The sequence below is a fragment of the Panthera pardus genome, unplaced genomic scaffold (assembly GCF_024362965.1).
Source record: "Panthera pardus isolate Hobbes unplaced genomic scaffold, ASM2436296v1 HiC_scaffold_21, whole genome shotgun sequence".
NCBI lineage: Eukaryota > Metazoa > Chordata > Mammalia > Carnivora > Felidae > Panthera > Panthera pardus.
Genome location: NW_026526777.1, coordinates 54,305,061 through 54,320,657, shown reverse-complemented (window position 1 = coordinate 54,320,657; position 15,597 = coordinate 54,305,061). Strand labels below are relative to the sequence as shown.

Here is a 15,597-nt window from a genome sequence, read left to right as displayed (position 1 = left end):
AAGTATACTTTTGGTACAGTTGCTTGGACGATCAAGACAAAGGGGTTTTTTACTGTATGCCAAAGACATGACAGGAAATTAAACTTGGCAGCGTGCCATGAACATTGCTTTTCTCAGTTTTCATCATAAACAACATTTGCATTTCTTACGCACCATGTAGTTGTAGAGGTTATATTACACGATTGCTTGACTTTCAGATGTTTAAATGGCAGCTAACTACTGAAAGCAATCTAAGTAGAATGCTTATGTAAACATTCATTTTGTGAACATGCTTAGATTTGGAGGGACGGATACTTTTAGCTACAGTTATTCCTAACTTAGAAAGATTTGATGAAAAAGTCAGATTAACCTAGTAACAGATGTCTCTCTGTAAGTAAATTTTTAGGACTTCTGGAGGGTCATTTGGGTTTTGTATCAATAAACCATTGAGTTGACAGCAAATCAATCTCTATTCTAATAATGAAACATTTGTCATACATGGACATAAGTCAAGACTCAAAACTTTCTGCTTTTTATACAAGATTTTTATTGGAAAAAATCTACAAAGATTATTTTTAAAAATTGTGTAATTTCAGCCTCATTTAGATAAACAGCCATCCTCCACATTTTGTTTTTGGACACATTTTTTTTTCCAACTAAGATTGCACACTTTTTTATTACACGCTTTTCCCCATCATATCTTTTCTATCATGTCCACATGAAGAATATTTTTATGTCATTCATATCATAATGTTCTATTACCTGTTTTTTTCTTTTGGAGTTTTCTACAGACTTTTTTTCTTTCTTTCTTCCTCTTCCACTCTCTTCTCTCCCTTCTTCCTTCCCTTCATCCATCACCATTATGGTGGTCTCTAGAAATTCGAATATAAAAAACATGCAGTTCTTACTTTATAAGAGTTTCAAGTCTAGTGGAAATGGGGGATGCAACTAAATAATTACAATGTGGTAGAAACTATAGCGAATGTATAAAATGCAACAGCCCATCTATATTCCCATGTGGATTTTCTAATTACCTTTTGCCCCTTAATCGTTCTGGATCCAAAGCAAAATGTAGACTTCTTATTTGAACAGTATAATATGTGACCCTCAATGAGGCATCCTGGATTCAGTTTCCCAATATGACACTGAACTTACACATAACCTCTCTGAGCCACAAATTTAGCATTCTACCAGTCACCTGATCTTTTTGAGAAGCCACAATACTTTAAAGATATATGTAAATCTGAATTTGGATTTAGCGGAATTTTATTTCTTTAACTTCTATTTCCTTTGGCCATTAAATTGAAATTATAACCACTATAAAATTTTATATTGTTAAATAATTAAATTGTTCTACAATTTCAAATTAAAGATGTTTCTAATGGAATTAGTTAATAGTATTTTGGTTTGGTTTCTTTTTTTTAAACTGATGAAACAGATAAAAAGTGTGTGTATATCAGTATTGTAGGCTACAATTAAAGAACTTTTAAAAGTTATTTTATAGTAAAAATGTATGTGCATGCATCAGTAAGTGTGAATACAAATAAATGGAAATTTGATTAAAATCTAAAGAACAAGGTATAAAAAATGACTGATCTTTTGGCACAGTTTTGTCAGCTAATAGTAGGACTTAAAGTATATATAAACATTAAAGGATTCCAAATTCTTTGGAACATTTTGTGTGCAGTGAAATGAAGTAGATTTTAAGTCAGATCTATCTCATATTTGAATCCCAGTCCTTCTATTTATTAGCCCTGTGGTTCAGGCAAATTACTTAACTCGTCAGTTGTGTATTCTTTTTTAAACTCAAAATAACGATACCTTCCTCTGCGTGATTTTATAGGATTGAATGAGAACTATTGCATATCACATCTAGCTTGGTGCCTGCAACTGAGTGAATGTGTTCAATGCCACGTAGCCTTTATTATTATTGCTGAAAATCATTAATGGTCCATGAAGCTGCACTCCCCAGTTTAGTAGTTACTTTTTCTTTGCAAAGGATTAGTGGGACTTAGGCAAATGAGGGAGAATTTCCTTACCTGTTGGTTAAGGAAGCAGAGTTGTTGTCCACAGGGGTCATGTTGCCCTGTGGACAGGCTGGCTTAGAAATCTGTCAGTCAGGAGTGAGCCCGAGGGGCTGTCAGGGAAAGTGAGAATTCACAAGCCTGCCCTCAGATAGTGGCCAGCTGGCTATCTGAAAGCAGCCAACTGTAGAGTAGTGGATGCCCTGGAAATAAATTTGGTGCAAATTCAGTATTGCCTATTTGTTAAATTAAATACTGCAGAGCTTCTTAAGAGACTTCCATTGACTGTATAGATAGATGGTCCTCCCCTAGAGGATATGATTTCTGTTCATTTTTTTTAATGTTTTCTAACATTTATTCATTTTTTGAAAGACAGAGAGAGAGAGAGAGAGAGAGAGAGTGAGAGAGAGAGTGGGGGAGGGGCAGAGAGACAGGGAGACCCAGAATCCAAAGCAGGCTCCAGGCTCTGAGCTGTCAGCCCAGAGCCCAATGCGGGGCTCAAACCCACGGACCACGAGATCATGACCTGAGCCACCCAGGTGCCCCTCTGTTCTTTCTTTAAAGTTTATTCATTTATTCTGAAAGAGAGAAAGCACAAGTGGGGCAGGGGCAGAGAGAAAGGAGAGAGCAAGTATCCCAAGCAGGCTCTGCACCATCAGCACGGAGCCTACGCCGGAAGCAGGGCTCAAACTCACAAACCGTGAGATCATGACCTGAGCCCAAGTCAGAAGCTTAACCAACTAAGCCACCCAGGCTCCTGTAGGGTATGATTTCTTAAGTGATGAAAAATGGCAGTAGAAAGTGAAACACCTGAAACTTCATATACCCCTGAATTCAAGACTTTCCCAGTTATAATTAATAGGACTGCTCTGGAAGTTGAAAGCATTCAATAAATGAAGTCTTTGGGGACTTCAGAAATTCCTTTTGGATAGACTCTAAAACTAACTTTTCTCTGTGGCAAATAACAACTGGGGGGAGGGTCTCTGTGTCATTCTAGGGAGAGAAGAGGAATGCCTCCAGACCTCCGTAAATATTTATTAGTACGGGATGACCACTCCTATGCATTTATTTATTCAACCATCTAATAACACAAGACTGACGATGCCCGTGCTGAGTCCGACTACACATCACTTTATTCTTAGCTTATTCAGCAGTGCTTCCCACAGAACATCGAGCGGCCACATGACCAATTCTGAAGAGTTTAGTTTTTCTTCAGTGGAGGTACTTGCCGTGATCTAAACATAAACTGCTGCCACACAGTGTAGTGGAAGGAATTATAAAACATTTATGGTTCACCATTCATGACTGTTATGCCTCTCTCAGAATAGACAATTGGGAAATGATTGAAGGAAACAAGAAATGGCAAAGCCACACCATGTCCTCCACTTGGATGTTTCTCATATTTAAGGATCAAGGCCCCCTACTCTGTGACATCACTGTTGCCACCACAAACAGAACCATCTGCCATCGAGCAGAGAAGCCAGTCATTCCCTAATGTGCAAAAATACTTGGTTGAACTCCTGAAACTTATTTGGTAGATCAAAAGCTGCACTGCTGTGGAATTCAATAAACTCCATCTGTTTGAGGTATTTTCAGCAATATTGCACTTCTTTGGAGAACCGGGGTCTTGTTATTCTCTAAAATAGTATTTTATTCCTGATAAAACTCCCTGTGGGGATCTTTACTGCATTATTGAACGGTTGGCAGATTCCTTACAGAGACTCTTTTCTCCCCCCTTCATTCATTCTTATACCGTTATTTATATCTCGTAGAAGCCAGTGATGTTAACAGTTATATCATGGCAACTCACAATGCCAAGAAGCTTCTCTACACTATTGTATCGGTGTCTTTAAACCGATATCATTGTTAAATATGATGGCCGTGATGGTCCTTGGATTAGACATTTCCCCAGGGTCACCAGTTGGCATTGCCCCTCTCCTGAAAATTTCTGTGTGGAGTATTTCTCCCTCCACATCCTCTTTTAAAAGTAAATGCCAGATCTCCAGCCCAACCTGTTACTGCACCCTGTGTTCAGCCTCCTCCACAGATGCACACACTTTACTACCAGCTCTCTTCAACTCCGCATCTCAGCGAGAAATTCCTTTTGGGCCCCTTGTGAGACGAATTCAGATCTGTTCCCTGCCCATATCCCATCATGTCTTCCCCACAGGATCTGACCCTGCAAGGACTCGGCTGCCCTGGGAGTAATGAATCACCATTTTATTTTTTTAAGCCATATGTGCGTTAAATTGTTTGATATAAATCATACTCTTGCAGCTCCGGTTTGAAACAGGAGACCCATTTGCCCGCCGCCTGTCGCTGGCTGCTCTCTGTGTCTCTATCCAGAGTGTCTCTTTTAGAAACGACTACATTTTTTGTAACTAACCTTTCCAGACCCATTTTCTTGAATGTGGACCAGTGTTTATTTTGGCCACATCCCCACTATACAGCTTTCACTTCCCATGCCAACCCAAGACAAAACGCATAATTTATGAAGTTGAGGAATGGTACAGATGGAGGTCGTAACTTGGTCTGCTTACCCTGTCTCCCCAGAACCACCCACTCCTTTCCTCTGCTCTCTTTTCCTTTCTTTTTCCACCTTCTTTGAAACCAAGGATGCAGTGTTTGTGTAAAAATGCATTGGCTGATGAAATTTTCCACTGCTTGGCATGTTGGAGGAGGGGCTGTCAGGAAAGGGCAAGCTGACATACTATTTTGCCGTTCATGCTAACAGTTCACTTATTACCAATTCAAACCAGTGCTTTTTGGCCAGGTCCCCATACTCCAAGGATTCCGAGCAGAAAGAAGGGGGGAAATCTCTGTCATAATTTTCTGCTGTTATAAATACATGATTTCATTTAATATAAGTGGATTCTTTGACTTGTCCATGAGCTCGGGGTGCTGTGTGTGTGTCTGGGATGTCAGTGAATAGTTAAATTATTTGTTTTGATTTTGCTCTAGCATGAAAAACCTTACAATTTTTAAATAAGTTTATGTTTAACGTATTTCTTTTTTGTTTTTTTCCTTGCGGCTACGTGCACAGGGGAACAACAAAGTAAGTTCTTTGTCCTATCGCAGCTTCTCTTTCTCTCCAACCCCGCCTCCCCCGCTGCATGTATCTTGGCCAGAGCGTTTCTGTGCACATTGAAATGACTGCTGTCTGCGACAGTGCACAAATGATACAGGGTGTGCAAAGGAGAAAACATGCATAATGGCGGTTCTGTTTTGACCTTTTGGAAGGGAAACGTTACGCTCTTTAGGGTTGGTTATTGAATGGTAGTTCAGAAAGGTTGATGGTATGAGGAAAGAGGTCGACACCGAGAGCAAAGATTATGAAGATTTAATAATAAGGACTCTTCTGCAGAAAGGGTACAACAGTCTGATGAAACCCAGTGCAGCTGAAGTTGCTGACCAAAAATCAAAGCTCTCATGTTAATGTGCAGTTATAAAAACCCCAAACTGGAGTCTTAAATAGCAGGATGGCTGGCTTTGCTGGTGAAACTGAACTAGATCAGTACTCTGGCTTTGAAGGTGCCTTAAAATGGATGGAGGAGGGTGGGGTTCACATTTGACTTGGCTTCTGCACCCTGATGTATTCCAGCTGGACGGAAGTGGGAGGGTGTGGGGGATGGAGGAGGAGACTGAGTGTGCATGATAGATTTGTGAGACCAGGCAACACACACCAATGGTGAAAATTATCTTAATGTTGTTATTGTAATTAGATAAACGAGCAATTGAGTCATTCATAAGGTTGCTGGCTTGTTTAAATTTAAATTCAGTTCTTCCAAAGGATTAGAACTCCTTCTCACTTATATTAGTTATATGATAGTAACATAGTTAGGGAAGATGGTCTTAAGTTTAGCCGGGTGATTTGTTTTTCATTTTTTCTGTGGAGAATTATTAGTGTTTTATCCTACCAGGTGGCCCACTTAATAAAATGGGCCTCATTGAATACAATAAGAATTGAAAAGATCTGTTCTATAAGGGGCTGCCTGCATATCTAAAGCAGCTGGAATTCATCAAAATTGCTATTCATAAGCCATACATATAGAATGTAAAACAAATGTGGGAAATCTTGCAGCTTAATTTGATGGAATGTGCTGTTATGGAATACGTTGAAGTAAATGGTTGGTACTGAAAATGTGTCACTTTATAAATTTATATCTGGATATAACTACTTATGGCCCAAGTAATAATATTTAATAAAGTTAAAAATAATACAAGCAAAGTACAAGATAGACATTTGTGAAGAAGCAAGGTGGTGAACTCAGCTCACTAATAGGTCACTTTTTAAATATAGCAGGTAGCTTACGAAATTAATTAGAGATTTCTTACACAAAGTTAAGGATAATATTCTACCTAATACTACCACTACTAGAAAAAAACCTTTGGACAAAATATAAAACCCCCCAGTTTAGTGTTTATACCATATAATGTATTTCAGCTCTTGAATAATAACCATGTCTGGTCTGGTCTGTTCACTTACATTGAGTCTCTATCTAGAATTTCATATGCTGCATTTCTTGTTTGTTTGTTAAGTACCACGAGCTAATTGTGAGTGCACGAATACCTAGCCTGTGCATGCTGAAGATCAGGGAACCAGCTGCTGACATTTGGGGGGAGGTGCTAACCCTTAGACCACTGGAAAAGCATTTATGATTTGCCTCTTTCACTAGTGACTCACTGATGACTTAAAGGCATTTGTAAAATTCCCCAAAGAAAACACTTCTCCATAGCAGGAGTTCTCCGTTTATTGTGTCTTGCTTGGTCAAGTTCTTCTGGGCAGTGTTCAGTTTAATTGAGTTTACTGATTTTCAAATAATTATAATGCAGTGAGCACTAAAACCCCCAAATTGTAAGGCTGCTGCTCATAAGGGAGCTTCTAGGAGGAAGCCGCCTTCATCCTAAAGGGTCTTCAGGCACCTGGAGCCACCACCTGCATCATGAAAACCTGGTCTAATGCTGAGGGAGCATCTTCAGGTGCCAGAGTGTCAGTTGAAGAGCATTAAAGATGCAAGCCCTGACTGTTTTGATTTTTAATTGAAGAGTGGCTACATTGGAGGTGCTGGTATTTATTGCCCTTAGGCCTTAATTTTTCATTGTTTATGTTAGGAATAAGTGATAGTTTGTGAAAAAATGTAATGCTAATACTTTTAAAATATGATCATTATACTGACCATGTACTCTGGCACGAAAGAGCCTCCTCGAATCACAAACAGCACATCTGCATGCTATTTTCCTTTAGCTTAGAGTTTCAGTATAAATGGAAAACACTGGAATACAAGCTGTGCTGTCTCCAGAGTATAGGTCTGGAGTCTTCAAAAGGAGAATATGAGATTCTTTTTTCCCTCTAATTCTGGAATGCTTATTCTGAATTGTCCCCAAGGCAACATACCTAACTTGTTGCCTGCCATATACGTGAGCCAGCTGCAAAAGGTGACTCATTTTAGACTCACAATGGCTAATTGTTTATTTATGGAATGGCATTTTATTATTTATCATATTAACCAGACTCTGAAGAGAATGAAGTCTGCTAAATTAATGTTTCTTTAGATGAACAGGATGAATGGATTCATCCTCCCACGTACATTAGATGTAATGCACACACATCCACACATGTATATTCTGAGGTGTATGGAACAACTTTACTATTCATTTTCTCAACAACAACTAGACTGATCTGCTTTAGCCACGTTTAGATTATGCTTAGAATTTGGGAGCTAAACCTGTAAACTCCAGGGAAACAAACTTTTATAATAGATGCACATTTAGATTTATATCATGATGGAATGAAACACCAAGGTTCACATTTCTCTTTGAACAGTTATATGTATTTTGTTATTTTTCCTTAAAAAGCAAAGCAAATTTTCCTTTCGTGAGGAGATCACAGTTGCTAAAAAAAATTTCCTTCCAGGCCCATTACTTATTTTTCCTTTCGAAAATGTTTTCCTGTTGGCATAGTGATACTCTACATTGGTTAGGGTAGAGTCTGTCTCCTCCTTAGAGGGGTTTCCCTGAACCATGGATTCCAAGCCCATGTCTTCATGAGGGAGACAAGAGTCTAGGATTTCCTGAGTCAGTTTTGGGAATGTGAAGAAATACATACATTAACGGGGGTCGTTTTTTGTTCTTTTTCTTAATTTGTTGTACACAAATGTAAGTCAGAATGTCATTTGCAGAACAGAGGCCTTCAGGTAAAAAGTAATCTCCATGGTTTGTCCTAGAGAGTAGACATTTAATTTCCTTCTTTAATTTGATGCGCTGTCTTGGCAGGCATTTCAAGGAATTTAAGAGACTTAAATTTTATTTCTGTATTAAAAACTTTGTTAAATATCTATGATATTAGGCAAATTGAAGGTAGAGAAATAATAAAGAATAAAATTGTATAACAAAAGCTTTCAAGTTTTTTAATGATGTTGGTACAGAAGCATAAATGAAAACTAATCAAAAGAATCCTAAGTTCAGCAATGAATGCTTCAAAAAATTTTAAGTTATGTGGAGAAACTGTATTTAATCTCTTCTCTTATGAATATTTTATTACCTTTGAAAGAGAAATTTACTCCCATTTTACTTCAGTCTTCTTAAAGTAAAGGATTCTTAAATTTCTCCGAGCATAAGTATTAAGTTGACTGCCTTGACTAGAGAGAAGGAGTATTTGAAAAGGAGAAATAGAACCAAACATGCTAAAACAATTTTTTAAAAACTAAGTCTTTATTAACTCCTGGTTAGGTTAAATGCAATAATGTTGTACACATTGGAGGGCTTTGCTATATAAGAAGAGAAGAAAGAAAAATCAGATTTAAACTCTTGTTTTACATTTAAGTACTTTGTCTAGTGATTTCCTAAACATTCAGAAGACAAGTAGACAATGTCTAGACATTGTTGGTCTCCATTAATGGGAAAAGTAGTTACTACCTAGAGTATTTCTTTTGGTGATCCACTGGATTTTAGCAGTCATTTACAAAGATAGAGTGTGCCAGATCAAATGTCACCAAAATATATCACACTGAAGAACATAGATATTAAATCCATGATAATTTGTCTCGTCTCCTGTGCCAACCTTCAACTCCTAAATTTTTGCCATAGGTCATATGTGAGAGACCGTAGATAGGCACTGAAAACCCATTACCAAACCTGTAAAGAAGCAAACAGTACAGTATCATAATGTACATTTCCTTTCTAATATTTAAAATGCATAAGTGCAAATCAGAACACTCTAAGTGTAGATATAGTCCGCTCAATTAGGGCTATTTATTTTCTTTGAAAAATGTATATGCTTTCCTTGATTTTCTTAGAGAAGCTGATTAGCGAATGTATTTCCCTAGGATTTAAGGAGAGCCCATCAAATTTGCTTACTTTATGCATAACCCAATTAAGAATATTATTAAAATGAAAAGAACAAATGAAAACTCACTAGCCTCAAAGTGTTAATTTCAGTTCCATATGCATCTAAAAATGAATTGTCTGTTTCAACCTTCGCAACACAAATAAACTTTTGGTTCTTTTTTGACAAACCTGTCTTAAAAGAGCATTGCTTAATGCTTAGTTTTTGAACTCTATGACTTTAATCTTAATCCATTGGATAAAAGGGCAGTTCAGTTGGAGGCAGAAGACTTTGAAAGTGAGTTGGAATCTATGTTATGTTCCCAAATTTATTAATTTTGCCAAATAGACTCACAGAAAAGCAAGAATTGTTCCATTGCTCAGAAAGCTCACAGATAGAACAGGGACTTCTGAAGTGTTCTTGGGGCTTATTTATATATTTTATTTCCTCTGTTGTGTCCAAAATAAGTGATTTCACTCTAGTTAATGAGGAATGAGAATAATTTTGTCTTCACAGCTTTGACATATTTTCTCTCACAGTATTTTATTTTTTTTTAATTTAATTCCAGTGTAGTTAATATACAGTGTTATATTCATTTCAGGTGTACAATATAGAGATCCAATATAGTGATTCAGCAGTTCCATATATTACTCAGTGCTCATCAATTTAAGTGTATACTTAATCCCCTTTACCTATTTCACCCATCCCTCTACCTGCCTCCCCTCTACTATTTGTTCTCTTATAGTTAGGAGTTTGTTTCTTGGTTTCATTTTGTTTGCTGTTTTGTTTCTCATTCTTTTTATGGCTGAATTCCGATGTGTGATATTTATATATATATCTCACATCTATATCCATTTATCTATCAGTGGGTACTTGGGCTGCCTCCATAGTTTGGCTATTGTAAATAATGCTGCAATAAACATAGGGGTGCATATATCCCTTCAAATTAGTGTTTTCATGTTCTTTGAGTAAATACCCAATAATGCGATTACTGGATTGTAGGCTAATTCTGTCTTTAATTTTTCGAGAAACCTTCATACTGTCTGGCACAGTGACTACACCAGTTTGCATTCCCACCAACAGTGCACAAGAATTCCTTGTTCTCCACATCCTCATAAACACTTGTTGTTTCTTGAGTTTTTGAGTTTAGCCATTCTGACAGGCATGAGATGATATCTCATCATGGTTTTGATTTACATTTCCCTGATGATGAATGATGTTGAGCATCATTTCATGTGTCTGTTGGCCATCTGTATGTCTTCTTCCATTCAGTAGGTTGTTTTTTACTTTGGTTGGTTTTTCTTTGATGCACAGAAACTTTTTATTTTGATGTAGTCTTAAGAGTTTATTTTTGCTTTTGTTTCCCTTGTTCTGGAGACGTATCTAGAAAGATATTGCTAGGGCCAAGGTCAGAGAAACTACTGCCTGTCCTCTCTTCTAGGATTTTTATGGTTTCAGGTCTTACATTTAGGTCCTTTATCCATTCTGAATTTATTTTTATGTACAGTGTAAGAAAGTGGTCCAGTTTCATTATTTTGCATGTAGCTATCCAGGTTTCTCAACACCATTTGTTGAAGAGACAGTCTTTTTCCCCCATTGCATATTCTCGCACATTATTTTTTTTTTATTTTTTTAATATATGAAATTTACTGTCAAATTGGTTTCCATACAACACCCAGTGCTCATCCCAAAAGGTGCCCTCCTCAATACCCATCACCCACCCTCCCCTCCCTCCCACCCCCATCAACCCTCAGTTCTCAGTTTTTAACTGTCTCTTATGCTTTGGCTCTCTCCCACTCTAACCTCTTTTTTTTTTTTCCCTTCCCCTCCCCCATGGGTTTCTGTTACGTTTCTCAGGATCCACATAAGAGTGAAACCATATGGTATCTGTCTTTCTCTGTATGGCTTATTTCACTTAGCATCACACTCTCCAGTTCCATCCACGTTGCTACAGAAGGCCATATTTCATTTTTTCTCATTGCCACGTAGTATTCCATTGTGTATATAAACCACAATTTCTTTATCCATTCATCAGTTGATGGACATTTAGGCTCTTTCCATAATTTGGCTATTGTTGAGAGTGCTGCTATAAACATGGGGGTACAAGTGCCCCTATGCATCAGTACTCCTGTATCCCTTGTATAAATTCCTAGCAGTGCTATTGCTGGGTCATAGGGTAGGTCTATTTTTAATTTTCTGAGGAACCTCCACACTGCCTTCCAGAGCGGCTGCACCAGTTTGCATTCCCACCAACAGTGCAAGAGGGTTCCCGTTTCTCCACATCCTCTCCAGCATCTATAGTCTCCTGATTTGTTCATTTTGGCCACTCTGACTGGCGTGAGGTGATATCTGAGTGTGGTTTTGATTTGTATTTCCCTGATGAGGAGTGAGGTTAAGCATCTTTTCATGTGCCTGTTGGCCATCCGGATGTCTTCTTTAGAGAAGTGTCTATTCATGTTTTCTGCCCATTTCTTCACTGGGTTATTTGTTTTTCGGGTGTGGAGTTTGGTGAGCTCTTTATAGATTTTGGATACTAGCCCTTTGTCCGATATGTCATTTGCAAATATCTTTTCCCATTCTGTTGGTTGCCTTTTAGTTTTGTTGGTTGTTTCCTTTGCTGTGCAGAAGCTTTTTATCTTCATAAGGTCCCAGTAATTCACTCTTGCTTTTAATTCCCTTGCCTTTGGGGATGTGCCGAGTAAGAGATTGCTACGGCTGAGGTCAGAGAGGTCTTTGCCTGCTTTCTCCTCTAAGGTTTTGATGGTTTCCTGTCTCACATTCAGGTCCTTTATCCATTTTGAGTTTATTTTTGTGAATGGTGTGAGAAAGTGGTCTAGTTTCAACCTTCTGCATGTTGCTGTCCAGTTCTCCCAGCACCATTTGTTAAAGAGACTGTCTTTTTTCCATTGGATGTTCTTTCCTGCTTTGTCAAAGATGAGTTGGCCATACGTTTGTGGGTCTAGTTCTGGGGTTTCTATTCTATTCCATTGGTCTATGTGTCTGTTTTTATGCCAATGCCATGCTGTCTTGATGATTACAGCTTTGTAGTAGAGGCTAAAGTCTGGGATTGTGATGCTTCCTGCTTTGGTCTTCTTCTTCAAAATTACTTTGGCTATTCGGGGCCTTTTGTGGTTCCATATGAACTTTAGGATTGCTTGTTCTAGTTTCGAGAAGAATGCTGGTGCAATTTTGATTGGGATTGCGTTGTATGTGTAGATAGCTTTGGGTAGTATTGACATTTTGACAATATTTATTCTTCCAATCCACGAGCAGGGAATGTCTTTCCATTTCTTTATATCTTCTTCAATTACCTTCATAAGCTTTCTATAGTTTTCAGCATACAGATCTTTTACATCTTTGGTTAGATTTATTCCTAGGTATTTTATGCTTCTTGGTGCAATTGTGAATGGGATCAGTTTCTTAATTTGTCTTTCTGTTGCTTCATTGTTAGTGTATAAGAATGCAACTGATTTCTGTACATTGATTTTGTATCTTGCAACTTTGCTGAATTCATGTATCAGTTCTAGCAGACTTTTGGTGGAGTCTATCGGATTTTCCATGTATAATATCATGTCATCTGCAAAAAGCGAAAGCTTGACTTCATCTTTGCCAATTTTGATGCCTTTGATTTCCTTTTGTTGTCTGATTGCTGATGCTAGAACTCCCAGCACTATGTTAAACAACAGCGGTGAGAGTGGGCATCCCTGTCGTGTTCCTGATCTCAGGGAAAAAGCTCTCAGTTTTTCCCCGTTGAGGATGATGTTAGCTGTGGGCTTTTCATAAATGGCTTTTATGATGTGTAAGTATGTTCCTTCTATCCCGACTTTCTCAAGGGTTTTTATTAAGAAAGGGTGCTGGATTTTGTCAAATGCTTTTTCTGCATTGATTGACAGGATCATATGGTTCTTCTCTTTTTTTTTATTAATGTGATGTATCATGTTGATTGATTTGCGAATGTTGAACCAGCCCTGCATCCCAGGAATGAATCCCACTTGATCATGGTGAATAACTCTTTTTATATGCTGTTGAATTCGATTTGCTAGTATCTTGTTGAGAATTTTTGCATCCATATTCATCAGGGATATTGGCCTGTAGTTCTCTTTTTTTACTGGGTCTCTGTCTGGTTTAGGAATCAAAGTAATACTGGCCTCATAGAATGAGTCTGGAAGTTTTCCTTCCCTTTCTATTTCTTGGGATAGCTTGAGAAGGATAGGTATTATCTCTGCTTTAAACGTCTGGTAGAATTCCCCTGGGAAGCCATCTGGTCCTGAACTCTTAATTTGTTGGGAGATTTTTGATAACCGATTCAATTTCTTCGCTGGTTATGGGTCTGTTCAAGCTTTCTATTTCCTCCTGATTGAGTTTTGGAAGAGTGTGGGTGTTTAGGAATTTGTCCATTTCTTCCAGGTTGTCCAATTTGTTGGCATATAATTTTTCATAGTATTCCCTGATAATTGCTTGTATCTCTGAGGGATTGGTTGTAATCATTCCATTTTCATTCATGATTTTATGTATTTGGGTCATCTCACTTTTCTTTTTGAGAAGCCTGGCTAGAGGTTTGTCAATTTTGTTTATTTTTTCAAAAAACCAACTCTTGGTTTCGTTGATCTGCTCTACCGTTTTTTTAGATTCTATATTGTTTATTTCTGCTCTGATCTTTATTATTTCTCTTCTTCTGCTGGGTTTAGGCTGCCTTTGCTGTTCTGCTTCTATTTCCTTTAGGTGTGCTGTTAGATTTTGTATTTGGGATTTTTCTTGTTTCTTGAGATAGGCCTGGATTGCGATGTATTTTCCTCTCAGGACTGCCTTTGCTGCATCCCAAAGCATCTGGATTTTTGTATTTTCATTTTCGTTTGTTTCCATATATTTTTTAATTTCTTCTCTAATTGCCTGGTTGACCCACTCATTCTTTAGTAGGGTGTTCTTTAACCTCCATGCTTTTGGAAGTTTTCCAGACTTTTTCCTGTGGTTGATTTCAAGCTTCATAGCATTGTGGTCTGAAAGTATGCATGGTATAATTTCAATTCTTGTAAACTTATGAAGGGCCGTTTTGTGACCCAGTATATGATCTATCTTGGAGAATGTTCCATGTACACTCGAGAAGAAAGTATATTCTGTTGCTTTGGGATGCAGAGTTCTAAATATATCTGTCAAGTCCATCTGATCCAATGTATCATTCAGGGCCCTTGTTTCTTTATTGACCGTGTGTCTAGATGATCTATCCATTTCTGTAAGTGGGGTGTTAAAGTCCCCTGCAATGACCATATTCTTATCAATAAGGTGGCTTATGTTTATGAGTAATTGTTTTATATATTTGGGGGTTCCAGTATTCGGCGCATAGACATTTATAATTGTTAGCTCTTCCTGATGGATAGACCCTGTAATTATTATATAATGCCCTTCTTCATCTCGTGTTACAACCTTTAATTTAAAGTCTAGTTTGTCTGATAGAAGTATGGCTACTCCAGCTTTCTTTTGGCTTCCAGTAGCATGATAAATAGTTCTCCATCCCCTCACTCTCAATCTAAAGGTGTCCTCAGATCTAAAATGAGTCTCTTGTAGACAGCAAATAGATGGGTCTTGTTTTTTTATCCATTCTGATACCCTATGTCTTTTGGTTGGCGCATTTAATCCATTTACATTCAGTGTTATTATAGAAAGATACGGGTTTAGAGTCATTGTGATGTCTGTATGTTTTATGCTTGTAGTGATGTCTCTGGTACTTTGTCTCACAGGATCCCCCTTAGGATCTCTTGTAGGGCTGGTTTCGTGGTGACAAATTCCTTCAGTTTTTGTTTGTTTGGGAAGACCTTTATCTCTCCTTCTATTCTAAATGACAGACTTGCTGGATAAAGGATTCTCGGCTGCATATTTTTTCTGTTTAGCACACTGAAGATCTCGTACCAATCCTTTCTGGCCTGCCAAGTTTCAAAAGAGAGATCAGTCACGAGTCTTCTAGGTCTCCCTTTATATGTGAGGGCACGTTTATCCCTTGCTGCTTTCAGAATTTTCTCTTTATCCTTGTATTTTGCCAGTTTCACTATGATATGTCGTGCAGAAGATCGATTCAAGTTACGTCTGAAGGGAGTTCTCTGTGCCTCTTGGATTTCAATGCCTTTTTCCTTCCCCAGTTCAGGGAAGTTCTCAGCTATTATTTCTTCAAGTACCCCTTCAGCACTTTTCCCTCTCTCTTCCTCCTCTGGGATACCAATTATGCGTATATTATTTCTTTTTATGTATCACTTAGTTCTCTAATTTTCCCCTCATACT

At 37.9% G+C, this 15,597-nt stretch overlaps 1 protein-coding gene and 1 long non-coding RNA gene across 8 annotated transcripts in view; one reads left to right on the top strand and one right to left on the bottom strand.

Moving 5' to 3' along the window:
- The window catches only part of DNM3 (dynamin 3), a 569,424-nt gene that overhangs the window by 458,869 nt on the left and 94,958 nt on the right, over positions 1-15,597 (top strand). Inside the window, exon 18 of one of the 7 annotated variants that reach the window (XM_053909282.1) lies at positions 5,047-5,058. The exons of the other annotated variants lie outside the window; for them this stretch is intronic. Coding sequence (XP_053765257.1) covers positions 5,047-5,058 — 12 coding nt within the window. The remainder of the gene's footprint in view (positions 1-5,046; positions 5,059-15,597) is intronic. 7 annotated transcript variants of the gene reach the window in all.
- LOC109252490 (uncharacterized) lies at positions 655-4,614 on the bottom strand. Its single transcript, XR_002074038.2, has 3 exons — positions 4,544-4,614; positions 2,019-2,206; positions 655-851 (listed from the first exon to the last, which is right to left on the bottom strand). It is a non-coding gene; the product is annotated as an uncharacterized LOC109252490 (long non-coding RNA).